This window comes from Rhinopithecus bieti, unplaced genomic scaffold (assembly GCF_001698545.2).
Source record: "Rhinopithecus bieti isolate Rb0 unplaced genomic scaffold, ASM169854v2 scaffold_64265, whole genome shotgun sequence".
NCBI classification, from domain to species: Eukaryota; Metazoa; Chordata; class Mammalia; order Primates; family Cercopithecidae; genus Rhinopithecus; species Rhinopithecus bieti.
Genome location: NW_016827299.1, coordinates 65554 through 86273, shown reverse-complemented (window position 1 = coordinate 86273; position 20720 = coordinate 65554). Strand labels below are relative to the sequence as shown.

Below are 20720 nucleotides of genomic sequence, written 5' to 3'. Positions count from 1 at the left end.
GCAGTTTTTAAAGTGTGGTCCAAGGACCCCTGGGGATCTTGATGACACTTGCCCCTTTAGGGAGCTCATAAGGTCTTCCCTTGTCCAACTAAACCTCTATGTGATGGTGGATTTTCTTTAATTGTAATCAAAACAACATATTGCAACAGAATGAGCGAAGAAGCAGATTTTGGTGTCTGGCTATCTTACATTAGACCACACATTAAAGAGACTTGTAAAGGTATAATAAAATATCACTGTTATCATTTTTTTTCTATTTTTTAAAGAAAACATGAATTTATAAAAAATAAAATAAGTCACTTATATTAACACGTAACATTTTATTGCTTTTCAAAATGAATTAACAAACACTTCAAAAAATTTTCCATTTTAATTTCTAATATGGTAAATAAACAAAATCTTTTGGGGTCTTCAACACTTTTAAGAGTATAAACGGTTCCTGAGCCCAAAAGTTTAAGAATCACTGTATTATACTATTAGTTGGCATAATCTTGCCTCCAGTAAATATGCAAACACAAAGCAGATTCAGACAGGATTTTTCAAGGAGCCTCTCTCACTTACATAACTTTTAAATTTCATACTGTCTAACTGACCAAAAGTGAAGATAAAACATACCAGCCAGGTTTCTTTGTATCAGCACTTACTTATCATATGAATCCATTGCTATGACCCACTTGCACAGACCTTCGGCCGCTGTGGAAGCATTTCTGATTTTTTCTGGTACAAAATCTGGATTTGGAATATAATTTTTTCTTATGATATTCATATAAGCTGGAGGAATATTGTCCTTGTCATATTCATGAAGTGACTGTAGAAACCTCATGTCACCAAGAAGTCTCTTAGCTGGGCCCCAGAAATCCTCAATTTTTTTCCCTGAGCCTGTCGGGTCAGGGATTTTGTCAGCTTTGATTCCTTTCAAGATGCATATAGCTTCCATAACAAGCTTGACACCAGCAGGAGGACTCTTCATGGATTTTACCACTGTAATATCCTTGAAATAACAACATGTTAATTATTTTAAAAGACACATTTGTTTATACAGTAATTGTAAATGGTCCTTATTTTCAAACTAAGCACACAGAAACTCACTGTGTTCACTGGGTAGAAATGATGACAGTAACAGAACTGCACTGACACTCTTCTCCCGAGTCCCACCCAAAAGTTTAGCCAAAATTCTCTGCACTATTTATTTTAAAAATCAACTTTTATCTTTCTAAATTAAAATATTCCTGTTTCACATCTTAACTTTTAATACACTTCATGAAATCTAAGACACTGCTATTGCAAAATAAAGTATTATAAAACACATTATTTTACGTATCCCCAAAAAAATCACTGACAAAATTAACACAATACTTTATCACATGCTCTATAACATGCATCCCAATGACAAGAGTGTCTAAATATGAAAAAGGTACCCCTTAAACCAAAATATAATCTCAAGTCTTATGCCTTTGTTGATTACTGTAGTGCAAAGATATATGAAGTTCCTGAAATAACTGTTGCTTTATGGTAAGTTATAACATCTAGCAGCTTTCTTCCATTTCAAAGGTGTTTTGCATGCACATGCATTTCTTTTCAGGTCAATTAGGGAATTCTTTTGCCAATTTCAAAATGATTTCAGCTTCATTAAATTTGCAGGCTAATTTGGAGAGACAAACTAGACTAGAACACAATGCTACTTTATTTCTTGGGCTGTGATGACATGTGTCCTAGAAAGTGTATGGCGAAGCTCTTACCTGTGCAGTAAGAGTATCAAGAGCAGCCAATGCTGACTCTAATATTGGCAAGGCACCTGCCAGGTCAGCATCACACTCATCTTTGATGGCTTTGGAAGCCATAGCTTGTTCGTTTGCTATTGTTTCATCAGCTTTCACTATTTTTTCAGTTTTGGCAACTTCTGCAGACTCTTTCTCAATCATTATCATCATTTCATCAACCTCTTTGCTAGCAACTTTTAATTGAGGTTGTAGTGCCCCCAACTCCATCTGCATTGTGGCTACTTGAGATGAAGCAGAATCCAGTTTCTCCAAACCCACTTGATATCTCTTTTTCATTTTCATTACTTCACTGAAAGAAAATGGATAAAACAAAGTTAATCATGAGGTTCTGTATCCTACATTAAGGAAAACCTAAGTGTTTTTGAGCTTGCTAGTCTTTTTCAAGACATAACTACAGGAGTGGTCTAAAAGATTTTCATATATATGACAATCTGTCAAAACATGAAACCTAGAACATTGGATTTGTGCACAATTCAGAGCAGACAGCATGTTTTATTCATTTTTGTGTTTTCAGTACCTATACATTATCAAGTCATACAACAGAAATTCAAAAGAATAAATACACTGGAGATGAGGCAAGGAGTATCCTATATCAAAATGAATGATGTACTTCTAAAGTTGGTAAGTTGGTTCCAGCAACACTACTGCTGCTTTAAACCTTTTTATGATCACTTATTTTAAACACACTTCAGTGCTCAAAATATATTACTGTGAATGTTTCCAAATGTGAAAAAATGATTTTAACATATATTTTACATCTTGAAACAGAGATTTGTTTTATTAAAGGAAAAGTAACAAATAGAGCAGATCATAAAGCTCAATACCCTGTTTGGTGCAAAATGATTACAAAGTAATAACAAATGATGAGAAATAATGTAACATTTTAGCATATTTTAAAAGTTAAATATTGTAATGTGCTTAAAAATTTAATCTGCATTTATCTGCAAATATATATGAATTTCTCCATAAAGAAAACTCTTCTTTATAATTTTATTTTAAAATACTTGATATACCATAATGTTTCCAAGTAAAAAAAAGGACATGCTTTTAAAATCCCCTTCCAAAAACAGACTGGAGTAGTAAGGAACTGGCTTGAGCTGGAAAAGGTAACCTGGAGAACACTGAAAGGATTGCAATTTTTGTTTTAAAAAAATTCGTAAGTTAGAGCATGCCATGTTTTTGTCACATGTCAAATTCTGTCTGAGCAAGCAAAGTATTAGAGAGTAATGGGCACAGAGGGCACCGAGCGTATGGTACTGTATTATCATGAGTCTGGTTTCAGCTGAAACCTTGTGCAACGAGCATGGCAAAGGTCTCATTCCTGCCAGCCTGAGACAGTTTCAATATTGTGGCTAATCCCAAGTGGCGCTTTGCTAGCTTAACCACAGATTTCCTGCCAGGTAACCTGAAAACGTGCTTCTAGGTTACAGCACTACCTTGCTATCGGGACCTGAAGGCTTTAGTTATTATGGGAAGAATAATCATAGGGTAGGAATTCTAGTTGAGGTAAAGGAGAAATAAATTAATATCCTTTTTTTTTTTTTCGTTTGCAAGGAATTTTGAAAAGAAAAAATTTGAAAAGGAAAATTTGAAAGGCAAATAAGAGTATTTGAAAATACCTTAAAACTATGACTCTTTCAACCTGTAAGTTTGAACTTATAACCTTGTAACTTTAAAACTTATAACCAATAAGTTTAAACTCTTCCTATAAGTTTGTATCTCATTTTATAATCCTCCTTTTGTTAGGGTGGCCTTACTATTGTGAGTGCACAGTCAAACAAAAGCCATGAGTGATACCCAAAATTTAATCAATCTCCAAGAGCTTTTGATCCTCCTGGATAAGAAAATATGAAAAAAAGCAAGATTCCATTATGTTAAAGATCATAAGCTTGACACAGAAAGACAATTATCTTGAGAGCCAAAGAAATAATGAATTCCAGTCAAGCTATGCAGCAGTCACGGTGGGCGCTGCAGATTTCACAAGGTAGTTGACAAATTCCTAAAGGTATGATTCAAACGCAGGGTGGTAGACCACAGTGACTACGACAGTCCTGGTTGGGAGGGCACAGCCACAGTCACTATGAATACAGATGAGGAGTGTCATATCCATATCCAGGTAGCATGCTGCCCAGTATGAGAAAAGGTCCTTCAGAATGCTTGAGATAGTAGGTTAACCACAGGAAGATTTAGAATTAACCATAGAAATATATACAAAAATCAAACTCATAGTATTCATATTTTTATATTATCTGTGCACATTTGTTGTTTTATGTATTCTTTTTAATCTTTAAAAGAATTTGGTCTGTTCCATTCATGGAGCAAGCTTGAGCTTCCAATATAAATCATGTATCTGAGCAGTAAATTTACATTTGTTTTTAAGTAAAAATCATATTAATTTGTAGATAATATTCAAACATTTAAAAGTACTTAAGCCTTACCATATGTATATGTTTAAAATACTAGGCTTATAAATTATTTAAGTATCTAGTCATGTTTGATTTGTCAAATCAGAACTTGAAAGGGAAATATAAATACCATATTAAAAATTTTATTTAAAAAAGCTTTTGAATGGAGCCACACATTAATCCAAGGTTCCCTTTAAAGGTAACCACTAAAATGTTCCAAACTTTCTACTTTCTACCTTAATGTTATAATGTTTTAAATTTTGTAATATACATACTGAATTTTAATTTTGGAACAAAAGAAATATTTGAATAAACTTTTATGCACACAAAAGTCACCTTCCAGAACATTAAAAAAACTCACATCGACACTTTCTATAGCAGGTAAGTTTACTCATGTTTATATTGATGTTTTCAAATGAGAGCTTATTAGAGAGTGACTGTCCCTCCCTAGAGTCTCAGCTGTTCAGTATCCAAAGAGAGGGTTTAACTATTACCTAATTATTTATCAGAGAAAAACCACTCTCTAGTAGTGTTTACTCAATATTCACAGCTCTGGTTGGAATATCTTCATTCTTCCAAGAGTGATTATGCATCTACGATGTGCTAGGCAATGTACCCATATGAGAAGGATAAGACCCCTCCCTACACTCAAAATGTTTGTGGATTAAATCATTTAAAGATGTAACAAAACTCACAGTATATTTCTGTGAAATAAATCTCTATTACATCATATTTATGTCATTTTTGCACACATAAGTATATTTAATTTGCCCTAGCTTACTTAGAAACATGAAATTGGATTTTTACCTTCTTTTCTTTTCTAACAACAGTTTGAAGGTGGAGATTAATTCGAGGTAAGAGGTAGGAGTCACATAATTGTATCTTTGAAGTTCAACAAAGAAAGATTTGGATAAATTTATAGTAGAAGTGTGGAAGCTTTTACACATGTCGATACAGCCATCTCTTATTTCCTCTGACATTTCAATTTCTTCCAAGAACCGTGAGGCAACTGCCTGGAGTGCATCTTCAGGCCATGACTAAATGTAAGATAAATGCTTTAGCACTTTATTAAGATTACAAATCTGGATCTGTTACTACTGCAGCCCTTTACAACTTAGGGATGTTGGGGATGAAGGGGAATAGTGTGAGGGATGGTGTGGGGAAGACAATTTCATAAGGAACTTTCCCAAGGACTTGCATGCTTAGGGCAGGGAGGCAGGAGCTACTTAGTGCATATAACACTCACTGTCTGTGGTTTGTTCTGAGATTAGAGAAATTGTTCATGAGTGTTGCAGGAGAAAGAAAAGGCAAATGAACTAAATTTATGGAAAGTCTATTTCTGTATGCATTTTACTGGTACCATCTCATTTAATTATCCTAACATTTCCCTGAGAATGATGTAGGCATCATTCCTGAAACAGCTTCCAAATCCTTTCTCTTCTTTTTTTATCCACCTCAATCATCCCAATTCAAGCCTCCACTATCATCTGCCTGGAAGATTCCAATAGCATCCTAACTGCTTGTATTCTCTACATAGCTGCAAGAGTGCTCTTTTCAAAATATAAATCAGCTCATGTCACACTCCCCAATTTATAACCATTCAAAGACTCCCTAGAATTCTTAAAATCCAAACCAACTTGCCAATCTCCATTTGATTTGGCCCTTCCCAAATTTCTGACCTGTTATACCACTTCCGCCCACAGTTCCTGTGCTCCTGTCACACTGATTTTCTGCCACCCTCTCCTTCCTTCTGTCTAGACACTTGACTTCACTAGTTTATCCTCTCTGCCCAGATCTCAGTACTGACACTTGTCTTTCCAGTTTCCTCTTCAAACCCATAATTGGTCCCTTATTTAAAAAGCATTTATCTATAATCCCAGCACTTTGGGAGGCCAAGGCGGGCAGATCACCTGAGGTCAGGAGTTCAAGACCAACCTGGCCAACATGGTGAAACCCCATCTCTACTAAAATACAAAATTAGCCAGGCGTGGTGGCGGGCACCTGTAATTCCAGCTACTCGGGAGGCTGAGGCAGGAGAATTGCTTGAACCTGGCAGGCAGAGGTTGCAGTGAGCCAAGATTGTGCCACTGGACTCCAGCCTGGGTGACAAGAGTGAGACTGCGTTTCAAAACAACAAACACAACAGCAAAGCATTTACTCCCTTTTTGCTACCCTGTCTAATGAAATTGTGTTTTGCTTATTTGTCTGTAGACAAGAAGCCCAAGGAAAGCAGAGGTCTTGTCTATTTCATGTGCGTCATCTCCAGCTTTTAGATTAAGACTTGCCACAAAGCAAAACAGAATTCAATAAACGTTTTGCATGAAATAATTTTACCAGGAAGTGGAGGTACAGAGAGGTTCTGTAAACTTTCCAAGGTCATAAATGCTTATCTGTTAAATACCCCTCACAGGATCTCAGCCATAGCGCCCAGATTTCTTACTACACAAGTAGAGAATGAATTGTGATATGCTGTTAAAGCCAGAATTACTGTTCACATCTAGCTAGGTACTCTCCTTTTGCTACTCCCCTTCCCCACCCCTCCTCCGTACCCCCCATCCATTCGCTGCCTTTTTCTGCTCTGCTTGTACTTCCCAGTACGAAGTCCACTACATAAAAAGGTCACTCTGGCTTTCTTCCTCTTAACTTCTTTGGGTTTAGCTAATGGGAAGAGAGTGGGGGCAGGGTGGAAGCAGACAGACATACAGGTATTTTGATCCTCCCTTCCTTTCCAGCTGTAGCTGAGTTCTAGGTTTCTGGTTCCTGTTCCTGTTGGGCAGTCTTATATCCACAGCTCTAAGCTCTGACTTCCAGTAACACTCTTCCCTTCCTCTGCCCTTTTATAAGCGGGCATAGTAACACTTCCTACTATTGTTCCACCCACTACTTCCTGAGTGTTCCAACATCCCCTCTTGGTTCCCTTAACCCTGCCTACACCTCTGTGAATGGTTCCTTCGTTATGCTTTCTCCAGTGAAGGGTTCAAGTGTGCTCTGTGTTTCCTGTCAGGACTCTGATACACAATTTTATCATAACACTTCCTATAATATATTGAAGTTAGTGATCACATATACTCTTTTAAATACTTTTCTATTATAATTTCTTGAATTTTAATTTCATAAAATATAACTGATCAGAAGATTCTGCTGAACTACATTTTGGGGTAAACTATGGGTTGGGAGTCTATAAAATAAGTCATGATGAGGGTGGAAATCAACATTTCTAGAAGTCTGTCTAAAATATACATGACAATACCTGAAACCAGTCAATGGTACAGCAGTTAACAAGAGCAGGGAACTTTCTAAGACGATTTCGAAATGCATCTCCAATGGGACTCATGGCAAGGACCACATGCAGTTGGTTGCGGCAACGATCAATAAACATGTTGAAAAGGGCTATGGGGCTGCCATCTGTTTGCTTGGTTTTATCCCGCTGGCGATCTAACTGACGCATCTTATCACATATCTCTTGTTTCTCATCTAATGCAAAGAGATTTGGAATCTCCCCAGCATTTAGCAGATTATTGACATCTTCCAGAAAAGACTCTTTTTTAATTTGAGTATCTGTAAACAGGAAGACACCCTGCATCTCACCTTCTGCACATTTCCTTAAGATCACTTTTAAATCTTCATGCCATTCAGTAGTATCATACCCCTTAGAGATTTCAACTTGGAAAACATAATAATCAGCCATGTGGGCAGCTAATCTGGTGACAGATTGCCTTCCACTCCCTCCAACCCCTACTAGGAGAGCATGGCTGCGAGGTTGCTTCAGGATCCTGGAAATTCTGCTGATGTGCTCTATGGCAAATCGAAACAAGACAAGGTTCATGGGTTTTTTGCTTATATTGTTGTATTCTTCTAGGTGAATTTCTACTATCATTCGAAGATTATCCACATCTGCGATTTCTCTGTAGTTGGTATCCTCCCTCTTGGGATCATGGAAATCACAAAACATTAAGCTGCGTAAGTCATCTTCTTCCACTATGCCATCATTATCAAAATCCAAACGTTGAAAAAGCTCATGAAAATCTTCATGCATGTAGTTTCTCAAAATTTCTTGAATGTAGTTGATGAGCCAGCTTCTGTCTGCATTGTCCAGAAGGCGGTCATAATACACTCGAAGGACCTGTATAATAATTAAAAAGCAGCTTTAGGAACTTCCTTCTGATTTTTAAAAAAAGTGTTATTTCTGTGCTAATCTCAAGTAATAAAAAATATTAGAAAATTTCTGCGGGTTTTATTAAAAGTATATCCAAATAATCAGGACTGATTCATAATAGTGTTATTTTAAATGTTAATTTTAACTCTATATTTAGAATAATAAGGTTATATTCAGTTATCAATCAACGAAAGGTAATTTTGGGGGTGGTAGAAGTAGACGTAGAGATGCTAAGAGACTTAAGGCCTTTAGAAGTTAGTGACTGCCTTTGCTGGCTGCTCAGATGTGGATAGCAGAGCTGGGCACCAGTACCCAGGGGTATCCAACTTCTTTCCAGTGATGTTTCCTTTTTCTAGGATAGATAACATTTTGAAAATTATTGACAAATCAATAGTTTTGCTTTTGTTTTGTTTTCATAAAGCACATTTTCTAGAACAGGAAATGTCTTGGGTAGAGGGAGAGTTGTTTGGGGTATCTGTTAATTATTTTTGTTTTAAGTCGTTACAGAGAGCAATCTACTAAAATAAATCTCTGGTTATATGCACATGTTATGGGACTGCAAGAACTATCAGGCTTGCTACATGTAACTACTGTTTTCTTAAAGCAATGTAAGTGTCCCTGGGGTACAGTCTATTTTGGACTGAATTGTGTCCCCACAAAATTCTTACGTTGAAGCCATAACTCTCAATGTGACTGGATTTGGGAATAGGGCCTTAAAGGAGGCAATTAAGGTTAAATGAGGTCATAAGGGTAGGGCCCTAATCTTATAGGATAGTGTCCTTATAAGAAAAGGAAGAGGCATTAAAGCGCACGCTCTCTCTCTCTCTCTCTCTCTCTCTCTCTCTCTCTCTCTCTCTCTGGTTCTTGTTTCTGTTGGGCAGCCCTTATATGCACAAAGGAATGGCCATGTGAGGACACAGAGACAAGGTGGCTTTAGCAAGTCAGTGTGAGAAAATAAATTTCTGTTGTTTAAGCTACTTAGTCTGTATTATTTTGTTAATGGCCAACTAATACATATATGCTATACATAATGCATATTTCGTCAGTGGAACGCTGGATCCTTACTCTGCTCTACCATTTTGAGTAAATCACTGAAAATGTCTGCATCAGCTTCTTCACCTATAAAACAGAAGTAGTATTACCTACCTCACAAATCTCATAGATTTGGAGAAAAAGTAACATGACAACATATGTGAAAACACTATAGAATTCAAATAGATAATCACTGCAAATTGCCCTAGCATTAGGCTAATCACGGTGTCCAGGAATCGTGGTTTTAGTGTATTGATTGTTATCAAATTGATTATTTCATAGTGTTATCCTTTTTTTTCACTAATAGTGTCTGCATAAGCAAATGGTATTATTTAATCTTCCTTCATATTCCAACCAGTTCAAAAGTTACTTCTCTGTGAGACAATCTAATTTCCCAATACATGCCAATAGCCAATCTTTGAACTGAGGTACTTAAGACCTCAGACAATATTCCTAAATTAAGTCAACTTCATGTATCAGGATCAATGCCTAACCATGAAACAAGTATATTATTATCTAGCTGACAGTTTAGCAAGAACCTATAGCAGCATTTCTCAAAGACAGTCAACACATCTGCATTAAAATAATCTGGGGTACTTATTCAAAATGCAAATTCCTGGGCCCCACAGTGGATCTGTTGACTTAAAAACATGGATGATGATTCCTGGGAATATCTTTCCGTTTCTTTTTGTTTTTTCTTTTTCCTTATATAAGGTACAGATATGGTTTGGCTGTGTTCCCACCTAAATCTCATCTTGAATTCCCACGTGTTGTGGGAGTGACCTGGTGGGAGGCAATTGAATCATGGGGTGGGTCTTTCCCGTGCTGTTCTTGTGACAGTGAATAAGTCTCATGAGACATGATGGTTTTAAAAAGGGGAGTTTCCCTGCACAATATCTCTTCTCTTGTTTGCCACCATGTGAGAGGTGCCTTTCACCTTCCACCATGATTGTGAGGCATCCTTAGACACATGGAACTGTAAGTTCAATAAACCTCTTTCTTCTGTAAATTGCCCAGTCTTGGGTATGTCTTTATCAGCAGCATGAAAATGGACTAATACAGGTACAACAATCTTAAGTGTACAGCTCAAAGAATTTTTGCACACAGTTACACATCCATGAAACCACCACCAAGATCAAGATATAAAATTTCCAGCACCTTAGTAAGCTCCCTCACGCTCACTCCTGTTGATCTCTGCTTTCCTCCCTCCCCAACAGGGAACCATTATTCTATCACTACCTCTCACACTTTAAAAAGTTGACACTTAAAACTTTCCATTATAGGCCAGGCGCGGTGGCTCACGCCTGTAATCCCAGCACTTTGGGAGGCCAAGACGGGCGGATCACGAGGTCAGGAGATCGAGACCATCCTGGCTAACACGGTGAAAGCCCGTCTCTACTAAAAAATACAAAAAACTAGCCGGGCGAGGTGGCGGGCGCCTGTAGTCCCAGCTACTCGGGAGGCTGAGGCAGGAGAATGGCGTAAACCTGGGAGGCGGAGCTTGCAGTGAGCTGAAATCCGGCCACTGCACTCCAGCCCGGGTGACAAAGGGAGACTCCGTCTCAAAAAAAAAAAAAAAAAACAAAACAAAACAAAAAAAACTTTCCATTATAAGTCTAAATTGCTGCAAAGGATATAATTTCTGGCATATTTATATTGTAATTTGTGCTGTGAATTTATTTACCTCAAAGTCTTGATTGCAGACTTTTAAAATTGAGAAATAATTCATGGGCCATAAGATTCATTCTTTAAAAGAATACAAAATCAGAATATTCACAAAATTGTGCAATCATCACAACTATCTCCCTCCAGAACTTTATCATCACCCCAAAAAGAAACCCTGGTACCCAACAGAGGCTACTTCTCATTACCACCAGCCCTGGCCAACACTAATCTACTTACTATCTCTATGGAATTTGCTTATTCTGGATATACGATGTAAATGAATTATATCATATGTGACCTTTTGTGTATGGACTTTGTAACTTGGCACAATGTTCCTAGGTTCATCTATGTTGTAGGATATATGAGTATTTCTTTTTAGGACTGAATAAAATTCCACAGTGTGTATTTACTACATTTTGTTTGTCTACTTATCAGCTGATGGATATTTGGGTTGTTTCTACTTTTTGGCTATTATAAATAATTCTGCTAATAATATTCGTGTACAAGTCTTCGCGTAGACATGCATCAGTTCTTTGGGTCCATAGTTAGGAGTGGAATTGCTAGGTCATATGGTAACTCTATGTTTTAACCTTTTGATGACCTACCAAACTGTTTTCTGTATTACATTACTGCCAGCTATGTATGAGGGTTCCAGTTTTCCACATGCTCACCAATACTGTTTTATTATTCATCTTTTTTATTATAGCCATCCTACTGAGTGCAAAACGTACTTAATGGAAGTTTTGATTTGTATTTCCCTAACGACTGATCATGTCCTTACTGGCCATTCATATATCATCTTTGCAGCGATGTCTTTGAATCATTTGCCCACTTTTAAATTGGGTTATTAGTCTTTTATTGTTGAGTTATAATAGTTCTTTAGGTATTCTGGATACTAGACACTTAACAGTTTATATGATTTGCAGGTATTTTATCCCATTCTCTATATTTTCATTTTTTTATGGTACTTTTTGAAGCATAAAATTCTTTAATTTTGATGAAACATATTCATCTATTTTGGGGGGGTCTTGTTTTTGCAGAATATCTGTATTTAACAAGCAAACCAGGTGATATGCGCATTAAGTAACATCTGAGAGCCGTGGAGAAGCCAAAGGGAATGAGTTGTAAGTCAGTTTTATACCTTAGAAAACATTTAGTGAAATTATATAAGGTTATCTAGTATGATAATGATGTCTGGAAAGGAAAAAGACATGTAAAGTAGTCTCTAACATATATTAAACCCTGAAGAAATCTTTTCTGAGTAAACAGAAATAAAGCACAAATTAGTGTTGAGTTCAATTGTTGCAGGGATTTTTCTTAGTTCAGCTAAAGGTGGGGTCCTTGTCACACAGCCACAAAAATTTCGCCTCACAGACTATTTGAATGGTGAGTAAAACAGGGTTTTGCTGAGTGAAAATGAAGAAAAAGGGGAAACAGGGACTCTCCACAAGGCCAGAGTCCCTGCTACAGTGCTTCCCGCCCTGCAGATTGAATCCCAGGTTCCATCCAGGAAGAAGAGGGGCTAGGCTCCTCCCCACGGCAAACAGCATGAACTTCTGTGGCTCCACCCCAGTGCACCGGCTGGCTGGAGGTTCTCTGGGGATCCCTTCCCACCTGTTGTCTCACAATTACCTCATATTTTTACAGATATTGAGAATAATGTACCAAACATCCTACTTGGCACTGCAGTAAGAAAAAAAAAAAGAGAGAAATCTCTGCTCTCATGGGGCTTGCCTGCTATCTGAGGGAGATGAACAATACATATAATGAATGAATTCTACAACATGTTGGACATTGAAAAATATTATAGAAAGAAGTAAAATAGGACAGGATACGAAAGACTGGAACTACTAGGATAGGGGAGGGGACACAGGCTGTGGTATTAAAAAGCTTCAACTAGAAGGAGGAAGTTGATCAAAGGCAGGGAGCGAGCTATTCCAGAGCATCAATATCTGGAGGAAATATTGCAGGCAGAGAGAATAGCCAGGAGACCTGTACTGCTGGTGAAAGGGGGATGAGGATGAGAGCAGGAGGCAACCTGAGGGGAACAGGCTAAGAGGAACACATCCTAGGTCCTATGGGCCACTGGACTTTTATTCTAAATTCCTCTGAATGAAGTGGGGGCTAATACAAGGTTTTGAGCTAAGGACTAAATTCATTATGTTTTATATAGGTGTGTATAAACATGAAGTAGTCAACCTCACTAAATGCCCAAAGAGCTCAATAACCATTATCAAAACTCAATAATCTGACACCTAAAGCAGCATAGAATCTAAAAACTCTTAAAAGTAATTATGTCTAACACATATACAATAGCATAAACAACCTATTCCCATGATTGGAAGAAAGCACTGGCCTGTATAATCCCAGGTGACAAAACGTGTCACGTGTAGCAAGCTTGCCTGCCTTCCTCTCTTGAGACACTCATTCATTCACCAATATCTATTGAGGGTCTTCTGTGTGCCAGGCACTGGGAAAAGCAGCACAAAAATAAAATCGCCATTCTCCTAAAGTTTCTATTATTGTAAAGACGATAAGTAAGCCCCAGATTTAGAAGGTGTTAGGTGATGTTCAATGTTATGAAGAACAAAACAAGGTAAGCAGTAAGAAGCCAAGGGGGTAGGGATGGCCCAAAGCAAGCCTGCATGACAACGGGGTATTTCAGCAAAAGTCTGAAGGAAGTAAGTGGGCAAGCCTGCGGATAACAGAGAAAGAGTGTTCTAGGCAGAAGGAATATCAAGGGCAAAGTTCCTGAGGTGGTGGATGCCAAATGCTTCCTCGTGAGTTAGATTCACCCATGACAAAATGCTGCCTTCAGCAATGCATTCTGCTATAGTTTCAATGTTTATGTTCCCCCTACATTTATATGTTGAAATCCTCATCCCCAGGGTGATAGTATTGAGGTGTGGGGACTTTGGGAGGTAATTAGGTCATGGGTCAGAACCCTTATGAATGGAATTAGTGCCTTTATAAAGGAGGCCAGAGAGCCCCTTGCCCCTTCCACCACTTGAGGACATGGTGAGAAGGCACCATCTATAACTAGAAAACAGTCCCTCACCACACATGAAATCTGCCAGCGCCTTGATCTTGAACTTCCCAGCCTCCAGAACTATGAGAAATTAATTTCAGTTTGTTGACAAGCCACCCAGTTTAAGGTACTTTTTATAACAGCCTGAATGGACTAAGGCATGCTCCTTGAATGAATTCAGCATCATCCTCCCTGTTCACTTCCCCTTCACTCTCCAGCTCTTAGTACATTTCTAATATCCATGTGGCCCCCAAACACAAGCCTGCATCCATATCCCAGGTTGTGGGTCCCACTCAGGCAATTAGGTAACCTGCTGTGGAGTGCTATAAGAATCTCCACATCATCCTTTCCAAAGAATCACTTTTGAAGACCTTGTTGTGGCCAAAATTTCCAAGTGGAACGGATCTTCACCTGGAAGTATATTTGAATGTGTGATGATTTAGGAATTCAAAATGTATATCTAAAAGTCCAGAAAACTGGATTTTAAAAGACCTTTTGAAATTTATATCTCTGTAGTACATGGTTTTATTTATTTATTTATTTTTTAATGCTTTTTCTTTCCTTTTTTTTTGTAGGCTTTTTTCTTTCTTTCTTTTATTATTATACTTTAAGTTCTAGGGTACATGTACATAACATGCAGGTTTGTTACATATGTATACTTGTGCCATGTTGGTGTGCTGCACCCATCAACTCGTCAGCACCCATCAATTCATCATTTATATCATGTATAACTCCCCAATGCAATCCCTTCCCCCTCCCCCCTCCCCATGATAGGCCCCGGTGTGTGATGTTCCCCTTCCCGAGTCCAAGTGATCTCATCGTTCAGTTCCCACCTATGAGTGAGAACATGCGGTGTTTGGTTTTCTGTTCTTGTGATAGTTTGCTAAGAATGATGGTTTCCAGCTGCATCCATGTCCCTACAAAGGACACAAACTCATCCTTTTTTATGGCTGCATAGTATTCCATGGTGTATATGTGCCACATTTTCTTAATCCAGTCTGTCACTGATGGACATTTGGGTTGATTCCAAGTCTTTGCTATTGTGAATAGTACATGGTTTTAACACATAGCATATTCTCGTGCTCTATGTTTCTTAACTGCATTATTAAAATTAAAATAAGGGTCTTGCTCTGTCACCCAGGCTGAAGTGCAGTGGTGCCATCATAGCTCACTGCACCCTCAAACTCCTGAATTCAAGCAATCCTCCTGCCTCAGCCTCCTAAAGTGCTGGGATTACAGGCATGAGCCACTCTGCCCGGTCTCCTCCACCAGTTTTTATAAGAGCATGCTCATCCACATACCTGTTCCCAAGAGAGCTTAAATACATTTTTATATAGTTTCTATGCTCTCAAGAATTTGCTTTGCAATTCTTTTGGCATCTAGTAATACTATACAAATAAGTAATGTAAAAAAAAAAATAACCACAGTCACTTCTTATAAAACAACTCCTTAAAAAGTGTTCCATTTCAAATTTATTTGAAGCCAAACTAACAAGGATTAAACTACTTAAGGGAAACTGGCTCAAAGTGACACCTACTTGGAAATATTCTATAAATCAACAGAAATTCCTAAATCTGCATATGGGAGATAAAGCATCATAAAATATCTCAGTGTAAAATATTTTTAAAATTTTTCTTGAGCATTGGCCTTCAAAATGCCAAATAACTGAAAACATTTCAGCAATATAAATTGCAGAATATTTCTTTTCACCCAGTTGTTGGCATGGTAAATCTTTGTTTCTCACATAATCCCATTTCAATAACAGGAAAATTTACCTCATGAACCCAAAGACGTTTAATCATTCCTGTGGTTTCTGTTGTTTCTGGTCTTGACAAACAAACACCTTGAATGACACGGGAGAAATCACGGAGGTTGAACAAGTAGTGAGATTTAGCTGGAGTAGGCAAAAGATTCTTCATTGCTTCTTTATACAGAGTCATTGTGCCATTTACGATTTGTGTGGTCAAATCTAGAAATTCATCTGGAAATTTATAACTTAAAATGTTTTAAAATAAAAAGAAAGGAAAATGTTAGCAATTATATAATTATGAGACATGAAGGATACTTAGCAGGACAAACATAAAATTTTAATTTTGATTAAATCAATGTCATTTATAAAATTACCATATCTTGTTATAATAATAATACTAATAGATTTTTACTCCTTTTAAAGCTATTTTCTATGTACTATTTTATGTTATGTCCAAAAGAACTCTGTGAAATGAGCAGGGCCAGTTTAATGGACTTAAAAGCACTTAAGTAAGTGAACAGAAGAGACAGCCAAGGAACCCAGATTATGTAATTCCCAAATCCACTAGACAAGCATTTCCCGACCTCTTTCATTCCCTGGCATTCTCAACTGCATATAAGTATAATCCATAAGGAACACTAGTGAAACAGGTATTTTCAGAGGAAAAAAAGGAAGAAAATTAAAATATATAAAAAAAATAAGGAAAAGAGAAAAAAAGGAAAGTAAAACAGTGAGCCAAGACAAAGGGCATGATTAGGGTATAAAGAACATAGAGAACTAATTTTCATTTAGAAAGACTGCCTATATTTAACTTCTGGTTTGTCAAGGAGCCAGCTGTTTACTCCATCACTGGATAAGGCAAGGAATGACAATTTCTTGAGAATGGACATGGGGACACAGACAGACTTCCCCTGCCCAGGTCAGCTTGGCTCCTTGATATCTGTGCATCTTGTGGAGTAGCAGAATCTCTGCAGCTAGGCAGCTCCAAGGCAATACTTCTCAGAGTTGGACACGAATGCCCCTGCAGAACTCGAGTTCTACTAGAGGGCATCAAAGTCACAGCATAAACCTGGTACATCTTTCCAGCAGTAATTGAACTCAGTGGTGAAAATTCAAAATAATAACTCAAACATGAACATATTATACAGCAGAACGGTCAGACCTCTTTGCGTTATGCTCCCACACTGGGAGGTGGGGGGGACAGAGGCAAACAATGTTGTCTGTTACCTTTTCCTTATCTAGGAATGCTTTTGCTCTTTGAAATATGCTACTTAATATTGGTATGTTTCTAAAATATTTTATACCTCCTAATTAAAACAAAACAAATTTTTGATTACTTACCAGATTTTTAAATGCCAAGTTAAGATTCTAGAGAAGATTGTATACATGGATTTATCACTAAACTCATTGATTGTTATAATATTGAAATGTCGCATGTATCGAGGAGTTACTGGATTTCGACCACCACCTAAATATTAAAAGGTATAACTCTTAATAATGTTACTAGTATACATAAGAGTATTTTCTCAAATATTTTATAGTTTAAAGTAACTTGAAAGATGGACAAATTCACAGCACATGAAGTTTAAGGGCAATCAATTGTTTGGATAACCCTGACATCAAAAAAACTATTTTTCCCTCAAACTCAAGATGTTACTTTTCTAGGTGAATTATCTGAATGAGTTCAACTAATTAGACATAATCTTGGGTCAAAACTATACTACCAAGGGAAATCAGACCAGGCAGAAAAAGCCACAGGCCATGTTCTCCACAGTTTATAGCTTAAAGCAGTAAATGGTAAACATTCTCAATACAATATTAAGATGTGATATTATACAATATTAATATAACCCTGGTGAATCTGACTGACCAAAGTTTAGGGCACTTCCCCTAAGGCTGGAATTCAGAACAACCATGACATATAACCAAATTCTTTCCCCACATCTTGAAGTGAATTTACCCAAGACTAGTCTATACAGTTCATACAGTGACTTCACTGGCTGCTTGCATCTTTAAAAATTGGGGGATTTTTTCTATAAAATAATGACAGATTCCTTTGAGCTTATACATTTATTTTGGAAAATGTAAAAGAGTTTAAGGAGATGGTGAAAGGGTTGCAGAAGAAAAGATGGTAAGATCATCTACCCCAGCTCTGTCTCCAACCCTTCCAGAGAATGTTCAGAATTGTGGTATTTTTAGAAAATAGAAATTGGGTCCAAAAGGAAAAGATACCACATGGTTTCAGCATACTCTTCTTACCAATGCCTGAAGAGGCAGGGAAAAGTGGACATGTGAGTATAAATGCCTGGCTTGGGGTGGTGGGGGAGAGACAAAGTGGAACTGAAGTCTGAGACCCAGGAGCAATATGGTCTTTTATTAAAAAAAAAAAAACAAAGAAAAAACAAAAACAGCCTGAGCATAATAACAAGCCCCCAAGCCCTTGTCTCCACAAAATAAGAAACAAAATTAGCCAGGCATGGTGGTGCATGCCTGTAGTCCTAGCTGCTCAGGAGGCTGAGGTGAGAGGATCACTTGAGCCCAGGAGTTTGAGGCTGCCGTGGGCTATGATCACACCACTGCACCCCACCTAAGCAACAGAGTGAGACCCTGTCTCAAAAACAAACAAACAGAAAGTGTTCAAAATGGCCCAGGGAATGTATTGAGAGCAATTACTGACTCAGCAAACTGCATTACAGGTTAGATAAAGGTCAGGGTTAGGGAGCAAATACCAGAGAGATTCCCTGAAGTGGTATATCAACACAAGCAACATTTCAAAAAATAGAATACTGGTTTGAGGTCAGGAAGAAAACAGATAAAGACGTCTTGTTAGTAAATCAAGCCATTTTAGACATCCCAGCATTAAAAAGCAAATTTCCTCTATAGAGATTCCTTTGCATATAAATTTATCTTGTAAAATTTAAAGGATCTTTTGGCCATTCCCTACTTAAATTCTTCTCAGCAGCCTGTTTAAATACAGAGACTGACTTGAATGGGACTTGATTGGGGTAGAAGGAAGATGATTTCTGAAGCAGGGACCATTCCATACAGTTGAAGCATTAAGGAATGACAGGAAGACGAGCTGCCCCAGGAGGATGTGAGTTCTCAGAAAGCAGAAACAGGAAATTGGAAGCAAACTTCCAGAAGGTGGGAGAAAAAAGGATTTGGAAGAGTTCCAGAAGGTGGGAGAAATAAGTTCCAGAAGGTGGGAGAAAAAAAGATTTGGAAGAGTTGGTAGGTGCATAGCCTATCCAAGGTCACCCACTTTGAGTTGGTCATGTGATACACTCTGTTAGGTCACAGTAGATACACATAGAAAACATATACACAAAACATTGGAACTCAAAAGAGGTTTTTTCCAGTTATTTCTTTAGCTATCGCTAGAGTGATTTTTTCATCTTAATAATCCAAACTCAAAAAATGTACCTGGAGGTCCCATAGCACACATGATCTGAATGTCCACTAGTTTAATCATGGAACAATCTTTTAGGTCATACCAGTTCCAGTGATCTAACCACTGTCTAAGTAACTCAATGGGAGGCTGAGCCCCATATACCTCCCGAGCAGGCATATTGACATCATCTACAAAGACAACCTGAGAATGAGAAGAGAAGAGGTATAGAAAATATTAACATCTCAACATAGAGTCCTATTGTGTAAACAATATTGAGGCAAATACTTAGCTATCTACTTGCAGAGTACATATGGGGAAGTGATGGTTTCTTTTTTAAACAAGGATAATATCCTTAGCTTCCATGCTTTTAGCATTCATATTCCTCAAGAAATAGGGAGACATTCTCATTACTAATCTTCGTAGGTTAATAGCTTAGGACTTATTAGTCCTCTGATACAATTTGTTTCTCAATACACTGCATATTTTTTCCTTGTACTACACTTCAATTCATGAAAATAGATGAGAAAAATGTGATTAGGGTGAGAAGGGTGTTCTTTGCAGAGGAACACAGGTAAATCTATTGCGAGGTGGGTTGCTGAAGGTCTACAAAAGCAAGCAGCAAAGACTGCTGAATAAAAATGTCAGTGAAAAAATTAGGAAGGTAGATAATTTCTCAGATAAATATTCTACCTTCAACTCAAAGGGCAACTCCTTGTTTTAAACATCAAGCTGTCTACTGCACATACAAATATAACTACATTTTTAGGAGAACCTTTTAATCCAAATTTGTGACATAAAAAAACTATACAAAAAGATGTCTATCCCAGGTTATTTGGTTTCCTTGTTCCAACTGCAGCAATGTATATGAATAGGCCTGGGTACTGTACAAAGAGTCATTACCATTCTTTTGCCCAAAGGAGGACCAAAAACTCCCTTTCTTCTCTTGTCCAATTTTGACATGATAATATTCTGAGTTTGAGCTGCTGTAGTTTGTGCCGAGAAGTTAATTAGCAGAGGTTTGTAGATTTCCTTATTTAGTTGATTTAAAAGAAAATTCTATATAACAAAATAATAAAATGAACCATAGTTGGAATTATGTTTTGACATTTCAGAATAAACACTAAGCATTGTTACTGATAGTCTCAAATTTAACCTTAAGTGCCATAACACTGTACAAATAGATGGAATCAGTAGCAATAACAGTTACCATGCCAATAGAGTGTCTCCATCTGTCCACCCCTTGCATGTGCCTTCTCTGGTTTTCACAGCTACTAGAGAGTACACATTCCTCCTTAACATGGAGTCACAGAGACTCAGAGGCTAGGAAACCTGCCTAAATTCTCCATGATGGGCAAGAATTCAGACTGCCATTTGTCTCTCTCCAGATGAATGTTCTTTTTCATATATCTTACTATCTTTCCACTTACATACAAACCTATCTTTCTGTAAGTTATAAAGCTTAAAAATATAACTGTATTTTCTTTTTTTCTTTTTTTTTTTTTTTTTTTTTTT

General features: G+C 37.4%; 1 protein-coding gene across 1 annotated transcript in view; it reads right to left on the bottom strand.

Annotated features, from left to right (window-relative positions):
* Positions 1-20720, bottom strand: part of LOC108523235 (dynein heavy chain 7, axonemal-like) — a gene marked incomplete at its 5' end in the record, with an annotated part of 190324 nt that overhangs the window by 108943 nt on the left and 60661 nt on the right. Inside the window, 8 exon segments of the mRNA XM_017863753.1 lie at positions 639-991; positions 1740-2070; positions 4994-5223; positions 7437-8309; positions 15843-16062; positions 17159-17285; positions 19241-19409; positions 20109-20264. Of these exon segments, the coding sequence (XP_017719242.1) occupies positions 639-991; positions 1740-2070; positions 4994-5223; positions 7437-8309; positions 15843-16062; positions 17159-17285; positions 19241-19409; positions 20109-20264 (2459 nt within the window).